General features: G+C 38.1%; 2 protein-coding genes across 2 annotated transcripts; both read right to left on the reverse strand.

Annotated features, from left to right (window-relative positions):
- Nucleotides 1–6,477: 6,477 nt before the first annotated feature.
- Nucleotides 6,478–10,912, reverse strand: rdh14a (retinol dehydrogenase 14a). The gene is made up of 2 exons (XM_052151573.1): nucleotides 10,346–10,912; nucleotides 6,478–9,038 (listed from the first exon to the last, which is right to left on the reverse strand). The coding sequence occupies exons 1-2, from the start codon at nucleotides 10,910–10,912 to the stop codon at nucleotides 8,421–8,423; spliced, it is 1,185 nt and encodes a 394-aa protein (XP_052007533.1). The 3' UTR covers nucleotides 6,478–8,420.
- A 724-nt stretch (nucleotides 10,913–11,636) lies between these two features.
- On the reverse strand, nucleotides 11,637–14,527 carry nt5c1ba (5'-nucleotidase, cytosolic IB a). The gene is made up of 6 exons (XM_052151574.1): nucleotides 14,339–14,527; nucleotides 13,687–13,854; nucleotides 13,017–13,146; nucleotides 12,497–12,619; nucleotides 12,189–12,373; nucleotides 11,637–12,006 (listed from the first exon to the last, which is right to left on the reverse strand). The coding sequence occupies exons 1-6, from the start codon at nucleotides 14,456–14,458 to the stop codon at nucleotides 11,641–11,643; spliced, it is 1,092 nt and encodes a 363-aa protein (XP_052007534.1). The 5' UTR covers nucleotides 14,459–14,527; the 3' UTR covers nucleotides 11,637–11,640.
- Between the last annotated feature and the right edge of the window lie 214 nt (nucleotides 14,528–14,741).

Genomic DNA, 14,741 nt, shown 5'->3' on the forward strand with positions numbered 1-14,741 from the left:
CTTGAATACACCCAGTGGTATAGTCCAGCACATACGTAAGCATACGCTGTATGCCCACTGTCATGATACAGGAGACCAAACAGTCTAATAAACTCAAGCTTAACTATTATTGTCAAGCTCACATGAGTAATATGTCTCACTCAAGGACTAGAAAACAAGAACTAGAAAACTCCCTGTAACCTAGCAACCCCGGACAGTTCAATAACCAATCACAATCTGTTATGTCTCATATTGTCACATCTCCCCTCTTTAGATTTTCTTACTAGTTTCAATTGCAGTGACACAAGGGCTCTCTTCTGAGAGCCATGCGTACCTCTGAACTTCAGAAAAGGCCAATGTCAAGTTGGCAGACAGAATTTGCATGCCCCTGCCCCTGGACATAGGGGTATAAAGGGGAGCGGGTGAGCGAATGTCAGACAGGTTTTCACTGAGGAGCCGAGAATAAGGTTATGGCGCTTTACAGTAGTAGGGATAGTGATGTGGCAAGGGGAACACAACGTCTCGTTCCTTCCAGTGGGGAACGGAGGTTACAATAGTAACCATGACATTCCCCTTCTGTCACTCACTCGACCTTGTGTCAATTGTAGTGACACAAGAGGTCCCACTTCAAAACGCCATGCACTACCCATGTTACGTGACTGCCGAGCCAGGTGCAAACAGGCTGCTGCGTGCTAGAAGCAGCTGGGTTGGCTGCACGTAACCCTCCCCAATGCCCCCAATAAAAGGTGTCATATACTGCTCTTAGGTTCCCAGCATGCGTACGGGAACAGGCGACTTGACTTGTATGGGAGTCAGCCGGCCATCCGCACCTTTTCTCTCTCTATGTTTCTCGTCATAGAGTTAAAAAGCGGCTGGGGCTATCTTAACGCTATAGACGAGTCGGGGAAGGTGTCCTTTTCCATTCCTATTCTTTCAGGGGGAAAAGACCCTGCGGAGACCACAGCCTGCCCAGACTGGGGGGAGGTAACTTGTGGCTAATACATAGGGGTTGTCAAGCCACCCGTGGACATGGTGCGGTGGTAGATCCTGCCTGACAAGGGAGGAGTTGCTACAGACATGGCGACTGGGTGCAGCGAGGACTGCCCAAGGGAGACGGGGGTCCTGCCAGCATTCATGAATATTTCAAATGCCATGACTGTTTGATTATTTATGGTACTGAGACTATGTTTACATCAAGTATGTCCATTGACAGGATGAAACATCTTGAGGCTGTCTAAACCGGGCGTGTTGATACAAACTTTCTAAACCATTTATTTGTGTTGTTGGCAGCGGTAGCGTGAGTGCATGCACTGCAAAATGGAATGGGACATCTGTTTATTGTCGACAAAATGCCACGGCCTTAATAGCTGCTTCCATGGTAGACAGCTAAATTGATTATAATTTTTTGGGGATGTGACACAAAGCTCGCTTCTGGGGTAGACAGGGGGTGAGTGTTAACTCTTTCCCTGCCAAACACGGAATTTTCCGTGTTTTATGAAAAAACGCTTCCCCGCCAAACACGGAATTTTCCGGGTTTCCGTGTTTTAGGTGTTATACGGTAAGGAAGACCCCTCAGCATGTTTTGAAAGAGTATGCAACTCTTTGATCAAAGAAACAGACTGCGATCGTCTCAAACATGAAGAAGTGGAGTATTGAGAAGCTCAAAATATCAGACATAAACATGCCTTTTTCACAGCTTTTTGTCTGAAATGTTGTTTTTTGACAAAACCTACCTCTGTTCAAGTCACAATAAAAAAAGAACAAATGAAGATAAAATAAAATCGTTTTTTTTGCCTAAAAGCAGAGGCTCAGATCTTTATTGTGATATATAGCATCTTCATATATTCATGGAAAAAAATATTCTGCGGGCCATTAAATTATAGCGAAAATCGTCAAAAACCCTGGCGGTGGTTGGCAACTTTTTTTAAAAAACGCTGGCGGGGAAAGAGTTAACAGTTGTGCTTGAGATGAACAGTTTAATTTATTCGGATTAAATGTGTAGGATGCGCGTTATGTGTAACCCCTGAAATTTTATTTTATAATGTTGTTGAGCTTGTTCATTCTCTTCAGATTGAGTTCACAAAATGGCTGAATTTGAGGGGCTGCACATGTTAGCCAATCAGAACAGTGGGCGTTTACATTGAAGTTTGAAGGAGGCGCTTATGCCAAATCTGAGCATTTCAGACAGAGGGCCAGAGACAGGGTGGAAAATGATCATAAATTACTAAATTATGTCTGTTTTAATGCAACAAAACTTTACTAACATTATCAGTGGACTCAGTGAAGATAATAAAACTATATAAAAAGAGCATTTCATGACCCCTTAAATGGTTGTAAATAGTGCCTATTGGCTATTGACGAGCCTTCAGAAATGTTCCACCCAAACCTCTTCTGTTTAAATAGATAACACGTAAACACAGAAAAGAAAACTGCAATTCCATGTGGTCTTTATGAACATAATAAGTTCCCACTAAACTAAAGTACAAAAAAGAAACCTGCAAAGCCATTTTACAGTGAACTCCTTTTAATCAGAATATAACTGCTAAAAAAATCACCAGCTTCAATATCAGATACAATGTGGTCCTCTGCCACATTGTCAAAATGAGTAAAGCCAAAGGGGTTTGGTGTCATACATTAGCTGGTGTCTCTTATCTGTACTGTATTCTTGGTCAATGCACTCAAAATTTTATATTTTTTTCATTCTGATGGTCTACTTGAGCCATTCTCACACTGAGATTTAAAGTCTAAATTGTGCTTGTGTTGGAGGCTTCAAATGTTTTTATTCTCAGACGAGCATTAGGACAAAAACCACCTCTCCTGCCTTCTACATTTCTATCTGCAGCAATGTTCAAGATTTGTAAATCATGACAAAATTATGCCCCAGAGGTCACATTAACTGCCCGGGTCTCAATTAAAAGCACTTGAATGACCATTATAAAGAGTTTCCTGTAAAATGTTTTGATCGTCTATTTTTTTCACCCTGACAAACATTCTCAGCTCAGAGGTCTGCATCTTTAGCAGTTCTTTACACATATTTACATTTGTATGCCCACAATGGTGGATTATAATCATCCCATCTGACAAGCAGTTTGGATGCTCTGCTATAGTGCATATAGGTCTCTCAGAATATCATAAAAAAACATTATTATTAATTATTTCTTTATTGGATTTGTAAAACAGTTTCAACACTGGACTCTTTTCTACTCTAGCACTGATTAATTCCACTCTATTTTAACTCTTTAATGCATTAATTATTAAATCCCAAAGGACAATACAATGTTAATGTTTCTTTTTACTTTTAAACAAGAATATGATAATTCTCAGTTTCTTATTTTATTCCCCTTTTTCCAAAATTATGTAGGAAGTATTCCAGAAGTAATTCAGAGGATTCTTTGTAGTGGATGACATGTCGCTTATTAATTTCTAGCATACAAACAATAAACATGGCCTTTTGCATTTAATGCATTGTTTTTAAGTTTTTTTTTAAGGTTGTTTTTTAGCTTTTTATCTAGAGATTGTAATGCCATCTTTAATCAATCATACTGTATACTCACTTTCCATTAAAAAGCAAAATTAAGGTAGAATCGGAAATCATAATTTATAGCTTCTAACTTAAAGTGGCAGGTTAAGATAACAAATCTGCATTTAACATTAATGTCATGCATGACATCCCAATATATCAGCAAGCTGAAGTCAAACAGATGACCTTATTCAGGAGCTGCTTTTAAAATTATGTTGTTTAATGTTAGCAGCCCTACTAAGGGAGAGTTTGAACCTTACATTGTTCTTGTGTCAAGAGACTCTTGGATTTATCAGTCTGGTCAGCATGTAGATAAATACACACTCACACACACCAGGAAACTGTCCAAAATGAATTGCTAGTACAATCTGTGATTTGTCTAAGAAACGAGTTATCAGCTTAAGTTTGGCAACTCTGAATTTCCATATTTCAGGAAATCTACACATTTCCCATGAAGAAATTTGCACCTCAGCAATCATTTCCATGTGTGAATAATGTGATCGAATAATGCTGAAAAATGCTGAAATGTTTTTCTTATCTTGCTACAGACCAAAATATTTCTCCAAACCCAGAGAAAAACTCTTTTTGTTTTGAAGAGCATGTCAAAACATAGAGCTCCACTTCAGGGGAAAAAATTTACCATGCCTGTTTACACACAGACCCCATGGCCAGGTCACTGCTCCAGAAGACCAAGCAATCAATCAAATAACTTTCTAAAATAAAGAATAATAAATAAATAAATTGAAAAGATGTTTTCATTCACGGCTCACTCAGCTTCTGTGCCAGCAGATCTGTAGTTGCTCTCTAGAAAGTGTTTTCGCTCAAGTTTTGAAAGCTCTTGTAAAATCACTCTGAGTAACGGTTCAAGCTGGGCTGAAAACACAAAGGTCACAGAGTCAATCTGAGGCTGGGGTGACCCTAAAAGTGGGAAACTTCCAGAATCACAAGCCTTCTCTTTTTTCATTCTACCCTTAAGCTAGGCATGTAATCCCAGGTTACCAACCGGCCAGTGCTGTTATGTGTTGGGAAGCACAGTTTAGCCCAGGAAAAAGACCAGCATGGACAATGAAGACCAAGTTGTAGTTAGTTGCAATTAAGAGTTTAGTTAAGAGAGTAGTTACTCACTACTTGAGTATTCTTTTAATTGAGTACTTTTTAACTCTTACTAAAGTAATTATTAACATAAATACTTTTACTTCTTCTTGAGTAATTATTTAGATCAAGTAATTGTACTTTTACTTGAGTAAAAGTAAATCTTGAACTAGATTGACGATTGAAAGATTGAAGAAGATGCATGTTTTTACATTGAAATACCATGAACTAAAGTTCTGAAACTGTTTAGTGAATTCACCCCTGAGTATTTTCCAGAAAGGAGAATACATTTGGATGGTTCTTTTCATCTGGACTTCTCTGATCTCCTCTGGGCAGCAGTTGATTCTCCTTTGGCTTGGTCATATACTGTACATAAATCACATCCCTTCACATGTGGTTTCTCAGGGCACCTTTTTACCTTGATAGCCTTGTAGTGCCCATTTATTAGTTTATTATTGCTTATATCATGCAAATTATTGTATTTGATAGGAAGTCAGGGACTGTTTTCAGGTCACTGTAAAATAAACTGTAGTTATTTGACTACTCTACTCAATCTGATATTATTTTATCATTAATATCAGATTGAGAGCAGTTTTCAATCAGATTAAAATGGGGATGTTAACACTGGTATCTTTACCAGGCAGATGGTTGATGGTTGGAAATGCTCAGAATCAGTCAGTTAATCTCTCTAGAATAGAAACCATTTTTATTTTCTCTGAATAATAACCTGCGTTCATTTCTCCCTTACATTCCTCTCTCACAAAAAATAAATAAATAAATAAAAAACATGTAGAATACTAAATGGGAGGGGAGTTCAGTGTTTGAGTTGGACGAGATGTCTAGCACAATCGGTGGGAAAGGATGCTGGCTGCAGGTCTGCACTCAGAGCTGAGGTGAGCAAAGCTACACAACAGGAGAAATGTGTTACTTGCCAAACCACTAGATAAGATACAATGGCTTTACCATGAATTACTAAAAACCTTTGGGGTGTCTTGAGTGATTTTGTCTCCTCGAAGAATGAAAAAACAGGAAGAAATAGAAAAATTATGGAGGTAAAACAGCTTCATGTGATTGTAATCAAAGAATCATTCTTTTTGGCAGCTTGGCATTCTGTCGCTGGTGTGGCACTATTTCTAAATGCGTCATTAAAGCCATTAACTTTCGTAATTTCCCCAATTTTCTTTATTTAAAAAACAAACAATCTCCAGGTTCCACGGCCAAGCGCCCAGAGACCTCCCATTTCACATGGAGCTAGATCAGATGAACGTTTTGATATCTTAGGGGCTTTTTGGCTGATCGGAACATTCTCCAAATGATCCTGAAAAAGCCCTAATGGCAAACACAGGTGGGAAAAGCATTAGGAGCCCATCAGGATTGCTACCATTCTCACATAGACAGCGAACACTAAGAGAAAACATTCAAGGCAATCATAATTTAGAGGGAGGGAGACGCAGAGTGAAAGGAGTGTGTACTTTCTTTGTATGTGAGTCTGTGTGAAGGCAAGTAGTTGAATTGTACTGTAAAAGCTCCTAGAATGGTTAATTAGATGGCAAGTGAACTCTGAAAGCAGAGAGGGCTATTGCTTTAATTCCAAAATTGTTCTGCTAATGAGCCCTTCAAAAACAACCATCAGACTATTTTTCAATTATATGAACTTTGTACTGTAGTTAAAATCTTAACTATGTAATTTGTACAGCACAATATTCGTTAGGCCAAGTTGGCTGCCCAAAGCATTTCCTTTTGCATAGAAAAATAAAATAAAATGTAAATGTTACAGATTATGCAAGATTAAACCATGAAATACACCCAGAATTTAAATTGTTTATACACCGCACCTATGGTTAGGTAATTCAGAGATACTTAGGAAAAAGTCACTATTTACTAAATATTTCCAATATTTTTTTATTCCCCATGGATAAAATTCACAACTGCTAAACTGTGCACACAACAAATGAATTAGGCCTGATATTTCAACCATTTTTGATTAGTTACACTTTAAAGGGGTCATGACATGTTTTTTTTTTATTTTTATTATTTTGAAATGTTCCTTCAGGTTCACTTATAAGTAAAGTTTTTGCACAAAAAAACAAAACTGTCATATATTTATATTTGATCATTAATTTTTACCCTCTGTCAGAAACACTGTTTTGGTGCTGATTCTCCTTTAAGACTTGATAGTAAACACCCACTGATATGACTAGCCCTCTTCTTGCCATCTCACTGATCACCACTACCGGGCAGGCAACAGAAGTAATACAGTAAAGTAGGCTTTGATGTGTTGTTGTGGAGGCGATCAGATGCAAATGCCTACCACAGTGTGACATCACTATGTGGAGGAATTAGGGAACAAGTCAATTGGCAGCATGGTTTTAACAAATTCTCTTTTTGTAGTGAGGAGGAAGTTTTGAGCTCTGAAATTTACAACAGGTTTTAATAGTATATTGACCTCTTATGTAAAAAGATTAAGGAAAATTTGATTCCTCATGTCAAGACCCCTTTAAAAGAGGAGAATGAGTCACTATTCAAGAGATGTGATCAGCATTTGCCAAAAAAGCTAAATAAGTCATTTTCACACTTTCATTCTGAATGCATTACATGTTTGAAGCATATATTCAATAATAAAAAAAGATATCTGTACTTTTAATACAGTGTTTTGTTTAATTTATTTTAATTAAGTACCTCTGAGATTTATTCTCTCCTGATCTTTGGTAAGAGAAGTGCAAATTCAATGCAATGTGTATAGTATAGTCACACTGCTAGCAGCAAACACATTTAACAATATATGAAGAAGAAATTAGGCACAATATAAGGACCATCAAGTACTTGCTCACAGAAGAAATCTAGTATCAACCACATTGCCGGTGGTGATTCCCCACTGAAAATTTGTGTTTTAAATAACAAATGTGTAGTTGAAACTGTGCCGAGTTGTGTGGAAAATGCATCAGTTCTGTCACCATAATTGCTTTTCACTCGCCGCATAATACTGGATAAATGTCTTTTGAAACCCATGTTAAAGGGACAGTTCACCCAAAAATGAAAATTATTTTATCATTCACCCTCATCGCATCCCAGATTACTTACTTTCTTCAGCATAACACAAACAAAGATTTTTAGAAGAAAATCCGCTCTGATGGTCCTTACAATGCAAATGAATGGTGACAAGACCTTTTAAAGCTCCACAAATCACATAAAAGCCACATAAACTTGCATTGTAAGGAGATATTCTTCTAAAAATCTTTGTTTGTGTGCTGCAGAAAGTAAGTTATCTGGGATGGGATGAGGGTAAATGATGAGAACATTTTCATTTTGCACATCTGGGATGGTATGAGGTCGAGATTTTTCATTTTTGGGTTAACTATCCCTTTAAGGCCATGTTTAACCCTGGGTTCCAAAACCCTTTTCCAGAGGGTTAGACAAACTGGTCTGAAAGAAAAAATACTACTTTTAGTTGAGTATTTCTGAACGCTTGAGGCAACCAGAGAAAATGTAAAATGTGAAAAGCTTAACAGAAATACACACAAGCACTGTTATTGTTGCAGTATAACTGGCAATCTGTATAGTTAGCATTTCAAATGTACTGTATACAGTAAATATTTAAGAATGGTAAAAAAAGCTCCCTCCTGTGGTAAAGAGGAGTACATTTTGCTCATGATTCATGGCATATTTGCCTTCAACCTACAATACTTGGTGGCCAAAAAAAAGGGAAAGTACTTGTGTAAGGAAGTGTTATTTTTCAATCAAGACATTACTTCATGCTTCACTTGTATTTAGCAATTTAAAAAAAATCAAGAACATTACAATCAAGTCTTCTTTTCTGTCTTTCCTTCCTTCAGGTCGTGATGCCCACCATCACTTCACTGATGTCCCACAGTTTCTTGGCCACCTCTTCATCAGTGGCTTTAGCTAACAACTGCTCCTCCTGGCAGTTAGAAAAGTACTTCCCCAGAACGCCCTCCACATCTGGGGAGCAGGCCAGGAAGATGGAAGTCTGTGCTCCCTCCTCGGGGGACTTGAAGAAGGCTCGGGAAGCCAGGTTAAACAGAGGCTTCACAAGCAGAGGGATGTGGATGTGCCTGCCCAGGTTAGTCCTAACGATCCCTGGGGTGAGAGCATTTACGGTCACTCCTGTCTCCTCTAGTTTGTGAGAGAGCTCCAGTGTGAAGAGAAGATTGGCTAGTTTACTCCGTGCATAAGCAAAAGCTTTATCATAGCTCTGCTCACTGTTCAAGTCATCAAAGTTAATGTCACCATATTTGTAGAGCTTGGAGGACACCACAATGATGCGGCTAGGGGCGGAGCGCTTGAGGAGGTCCAGCAGGAGGCTGGTGAGCAAGAAGTGGCCCAGATGATTGACAGCGAACTGCAACTCAAATCCATCTTCTGTTATGGTGTATGGACACTGGTAGATTCCAGCATTGTTGATAAGGACATCAATCCTTGGCTCTTCCTGTATGAGATACAACAGTGTTGGAAAATTGTAAATGTCTTAGTATATCGATTACTACAAAAATGTATTTAGACATGTCCCTTGTACTTTTCTTAAAAAAAATATATATATAAGAAGCAAAAATCTGAGTTAAAGTGAGGCAAATGAAGTGAATGGGGCCAGTCTGTAAATGTTGAAATACTCAGTTTCAAAAGTATAGCCACAAGACGTAAGCAAAATGCATGTTAACATGAGTTTTGTGTGATTAAATCACTTGCTAACCTTTTCTGTGTAAACTTGTATCCAATTTTACAATGTAGTTGCCATGACAACAGAACAGCGTAAACCCTGTAATCCTGCAAAACGTCAATTTAAATAACTTTATTGCTCAAATAATATGTTTTAATAGAAAAAAATCAATGTACGTGTTGTTATAAAATGAGAATCTCCATATTTCTACCTTTAAACCCTCCTAAAATGGGCCTCTATTTACCTACTTCCATTGTAAGTGTCTCACTGTAACCTTAATGATTGCTTTTCTTTGGGGTTTTTTAAAGAAAAGGTGGGATGAGTCAATTTATTTTTGTAGTAATCAATATTATGGCACAAATGCTGTAGATTGAGCAAACTTGTATTGAACACAGAATATATCCCCCTTTTTTTGGCCATTCTTCTTATCTTTATACACAACATTTTATAGTATGAGGAAAATGTGTAGAAGCAGTAGCAATATCACCTATACACAATGAAATGTTTCGTTTGCACACATATTAAGAAATGGGCAATTAATCCGAGGAATAGCATTGCACCAATTGAGTTAAACTGTAGTTGTAGAGTTAAGGCCCTGTGGATTGTGTATCTGCCAAAGCAAATACAGTATATCATTTTGATATACAATTCTGGCTGTTTCAGTTCTGATCATTTAATGTAAATGATGATATAGTAAAAAAAAAAAAAAAAAAGGCTTCTGTCTTAACCTTGAGATGCAATTTTTATTTTATGTTGTTGTCGCAATCAATGCATACTCGTCTATCTACATGTTTATTCATGAGAACACTGATCACGCCTGGAAAGTTCACAACACAGCATTTCTCTGCAGTACAATAATTTCTGCTCGCCCAAACTCAAGTGCGCTTCTCGACCTTGCATGCATGCATGCATTCATAGGAGCGCGTGACTCTCGCCTTCCCTTTGTCGGTTTTGTTCACCCGTCTCATGTTATTTGAATCCTAAACTTTCATAGTTTTCCTTTTTTTTCTCTCTCACCTGACAGTAGACATAAGGCATTGGCCTGGTGCAGTCGCCTCCATTAATAAATATTATTGTACCTTGATTATCTCTTCGCAAAATCTACGGACAGATCTAAGCGATGCCAGGTCCAAGAGTTTGATCACTAGTTCCCCTTGCTCCGGTCCGGCCTCCTGCTTGATCTCCTGGGCTGCTTTCTCTGCCCGCTCTCGGTCTCTACATGCCATGATCACCCGGCCCTGACGCCTAAGCAACTCCACGGTCGTGGCTTTTCCAATGCCACTGTTTGCCCCCGTAACGATAATGACTTTGCCCCGCAACATGTCGAAGCGTTCATCAAAATGTTTATATTCAGGTTCACTGCTGATCTGCCTTGGCCCATCAACAACGTCCAGTTTGTAGATGTAAACAATCACGCGTGCGGGAAGTGACTGGAATATTATTAAACTACAATACCCATAAGTCAACAGTTTAAAACACATGCGCATTCGTTGTTTGGCTAACCACGATAAACTGAAATGATGTGTGCTATTTTTTAGACGCAAAAGAGAAACCATAAACCAAATAAGATCGCAAAATGAAATGATCATAATAATGAATAAATTCAGTGGTTTATAACAGTGTTCAACACATTTGAATATAGACATAACAAATTTGATTACACTGAGCACCTCACTGGAAACATTATAGGGTCTAAATTAGAACGTCTAATACATTATACATGGTTTCGTCACACCTTCATCTTCCACCATTTAATCAGGGCACAATTAATTAATTATTACTGCAGTATTGGCCAGGAAACACTGGTGGTGGGTCACCGCCACGCAAGTATCCAAAATACAGCAGTGGACTACAAAACAAACTTGATAATTTTACATCCAAGAATAAAATTTCACACTATAAATTAAATTCACCAGCACTTACAATTTATATTTCCTGAGATAGAATTCTATATATACTCTAAATCAAATTCTTATTAAATATGGTAAAGTAAATATATTAGTGAACAAGGTGACAAGGCTAGTCTTATTGCACATTTTTAGGATTAGCACTTTACATGACATGCTAGGAAATTCCACCTCCGGTGTGCATTTTGAGCACAGTAGTTTCTTTGTACGTAATGCATCTGATTGCAAGCAATCTAACAAGACATTTAACTTATGTAACCATCTGCCCTAAAAATAAATGAATAAAACAAACTATCTGAGCCCTCCATGTATTACCTTCCCTTTAGCATCAATCCCAACTCATTATTAATTTAAGTAAACATTTATGTTTGAGCTACTGTATAGACAACATGATTAAGACACTGAATGGATGTTGAGGTACCTAAAAAGATGTGACATTTGCATTTGATAATAATCAAATAGTTTCCTTATTTTTCTGCATTATTTGTTTCGATGCGTTTCCCCTTATTGTACTTCTGTCCAATTCCATATGGCACATGGGCAGCGATGGTCCCCAGCTCCTGAGCTCCCTCAATATGAAACATCTGATCGTCGAAGAAGATGTGAGGCCTGATCTTCAGTAGGAGAGGCCCCTTAGGAGCACCAGCCAGAAAGAGGGCCTCGTCTACCTCCAGTCCCCAGCTTCGTAAGGTCTTTAGGACACGGGCCCCAGCGCTGGCAGCACTTCGTGCTGTAACCAGGTACGTGCGAATAGGGCAGTTGATACGCTGGTTTTTTGCATAGAACTTGCGCTGGAGTTTACCAAGTGCTTCCAAGAAGCATTTCAGGGGGCCCTAAGGGGAGAATGGTGAAACTGTTTTCTAAGCAACATGCAAAAGAATACAAACAGTATGTACTGTAAAAGTTTAAAAGCATGTTAACTTTCTATGCACTAAAAATTATATGATGAAACATCAGTATTTTTAGTAAAAATTAGTAGCATTTTTTTTTTTTACGATACGCAGCCTTAGTCTACCTTAGCTAGAGGCTTATTTTCAAATTCTTGCTCATGCTTAAAAAAGGTGTCCAATCCATGTTCTTTCACAATTATTTCTGACTCGTCAGAAAACAGAACAGCATCTCCGTCGAAGGCTACACGTAATTGGGTGTCACTGAGCTCATTCTCACTGTCACAGGTGAACATTGTGGCAGCTGCTATTCCTGTGGAAATGGCCAATTATAGTCTGTTAAGCTTCATATTCACACAGCTCAGTATTTAAAGATTGCATTCCTGCATTGAAATGAAAAAATGCAGTAAGATCAGAATGCATGCAATTTTTTTACCTTCTTCGATAGCTTCTTGTACCTTATTTGAATCTTTGGACAGATAAAGGTTGGTCATGTAGGCCTTTAGGTAACCAATCGGGCTTTCCCCACCAGTCATACAAAATCTCTCAATATTTAGATCTACAAAGAGATAATTTATGTCACACAGTATAATTTGTAAGTATGCATTAAGTGTGTTATTTTGTGTAACTCTAAAAATACATATACTGTATATAATTGACAGTCACTGGATAGTTATTGTAGACTAGTCTTTTTAACCAAGTCCTGGTCCATGTTCTTGGATAAAACTGCCCAGAATTTATTTTCCTGGTAGTAGTAAATCTTTGTCTTTCTAAGAAACTGGCCTACCATCTTTTAATGAATGTAACAATTATCAACAATAAAGCCTAAATTGTAGTTTAACAAATAAGGCTGTTTGGTTAAATAGCTTCAGGTTCTCTTTGATAAAAAATTCATAGCTGTGTCTATACGCTACAGAATTCCATACCGCATGGACCTTACTATTTTCTTTCCATACCATAGTGATTAATGCTGTTGATGAGACGAACTCCAACCTGAGCATGATTATTAGTCATCAGTACAATATCAAATAGCTCTTCACTGTCTGGGTACAGTTCTCTCAAACGAACATTTACATTCATCAGAGCCTGTTAATTAGAAAAACAAAGAATAAATAGGAACTACTAATTGTTTAGGTCTGGAAATACATTTTAAAATTGAGTAGCTTTTATGTTCTTAAGATGGGCCTATTTTTGGCATATTAAAAGCACACGCAGGACAATTCCTCAGTAAATCCATAAATGAACTAACTCTATAATAGTGACCTCGTTACATGTTTTGTTCATGGATTAAATGCAAGGATGCATGGTTATTTGTTTTGTTTGTTTAAGTGGAAGGACCAACAATATGGTTGTGAAATGTGTCATAACTACTGTGATTTGTAATTGTTTTGTGTAATAACGTGATATTAAATAAAAACAAACAATTAGACAGACTTCCTTATTAGACATATAATAATGATATGTGTTTGAGTCCTGCCCTGCAATGGAATGTATGCACAATAAAATTGTGGACAAAGTCCGTCTGTGAACAGAGATTATTGCCCATATTTATTATTATTATGATCAGGCAGGTTTAAAAAAGTTTCAATACAAGCAGGGTTTATAGTGCTGCTTAAACCTGTTTACCTTAACGAAAGGAAACGAGACCCCTGGGGTGAAAGGATGATCCTCCATCTCCTGCTGGTACGCAACGTACCTTTCCAGCCCCTCCTCTTCAAACACCTTCCTTTCTTTAACCATGTTAAACAGTGTACGCGAGGACACAGCAATCGTTACAGCATTGCTGGGTTTAGGCTGCAGAAGGCAAAGAAGGCAATAAACAAACAAGCTGCTATATGCTCTCAAATACGGGCTGCTGTTATGCCCTTCGCGAACAGCTCATTTAGGGTTCGTTCACACCGATCTCGTATATTGTAAACATGCTCTAGATGGATGTATTTTACCATTTTCAGTGTCGCGTGCTGGGCCGCCTTGTCAGATTTAAAATAACTTAAAAAACGGGACCCCCGCGTTCTCTTACATTCATTGCGATGCGTTTAGCTTTTTAGTGCAAGGGTGTGTTTGTTATGAACGCCCCCTTACACTATTTAGCAACACGACGCATAAAAACTAAAACGCGCTCGCTTGTAGTGTTGACAGCGTCGCTAATTATAATAGGAGTGTTCTATTTAATCGCGTTGCTATCAGTGAAGATGGGGTATCAGAATATCATTCGCATAAAAGGGAGCTTATATTATAATTATACCTGGTGAAAATTAAAAAAAAAACATTCGCTTACCGGACGGGGTTTCCTCGTTGTTTTCGCATCGTCATATAATGCTTTGACAGCTACCAAGTATTTTCCCTCGCTGTTGTCGGAGTTGGACTGTCCTCTCTCATTGTCTTTAGGTTTGCTCATATTGTTGTTGTGTTTAGTGTGAGGACCGAATTGTGTGTAGTGCGTAGCCTGCACAACAGTTGAACTGCGTCTCCGCATCAGCACGAAACACCGACGTCACAACGCAAGCCCTTGCAAGGGTAAGATCGTTTCCCACCGTTTCTCATTCTCATTCAAAAGTGTTTTCAAAGTGTCATTTTACTTTCACATCGCAATAAATTTATTTTAAGCACTACTTGGACATTTGGACGAAACACTTAGGCCTATTTAATAGGAGACGAATTTAATGAGCTTAAATCGAATT

The sequence above is a fragment of the Xyrauchen texanus genome, chromosome 20 (assembly GCF_025860055.1).
Source record: "Xyrauchen texanus isolate HMW12.3.18 chromosome 20, RBS_HiC_50CHRs, whole genome shotgun sequence".
Taxonomy (NCBI): Eukaryota; Metazoa; Chordata; class Actinopteri; order Cypriniformes; family Catostomidae; genus Xyrauchen; species Xyrauchen texanus.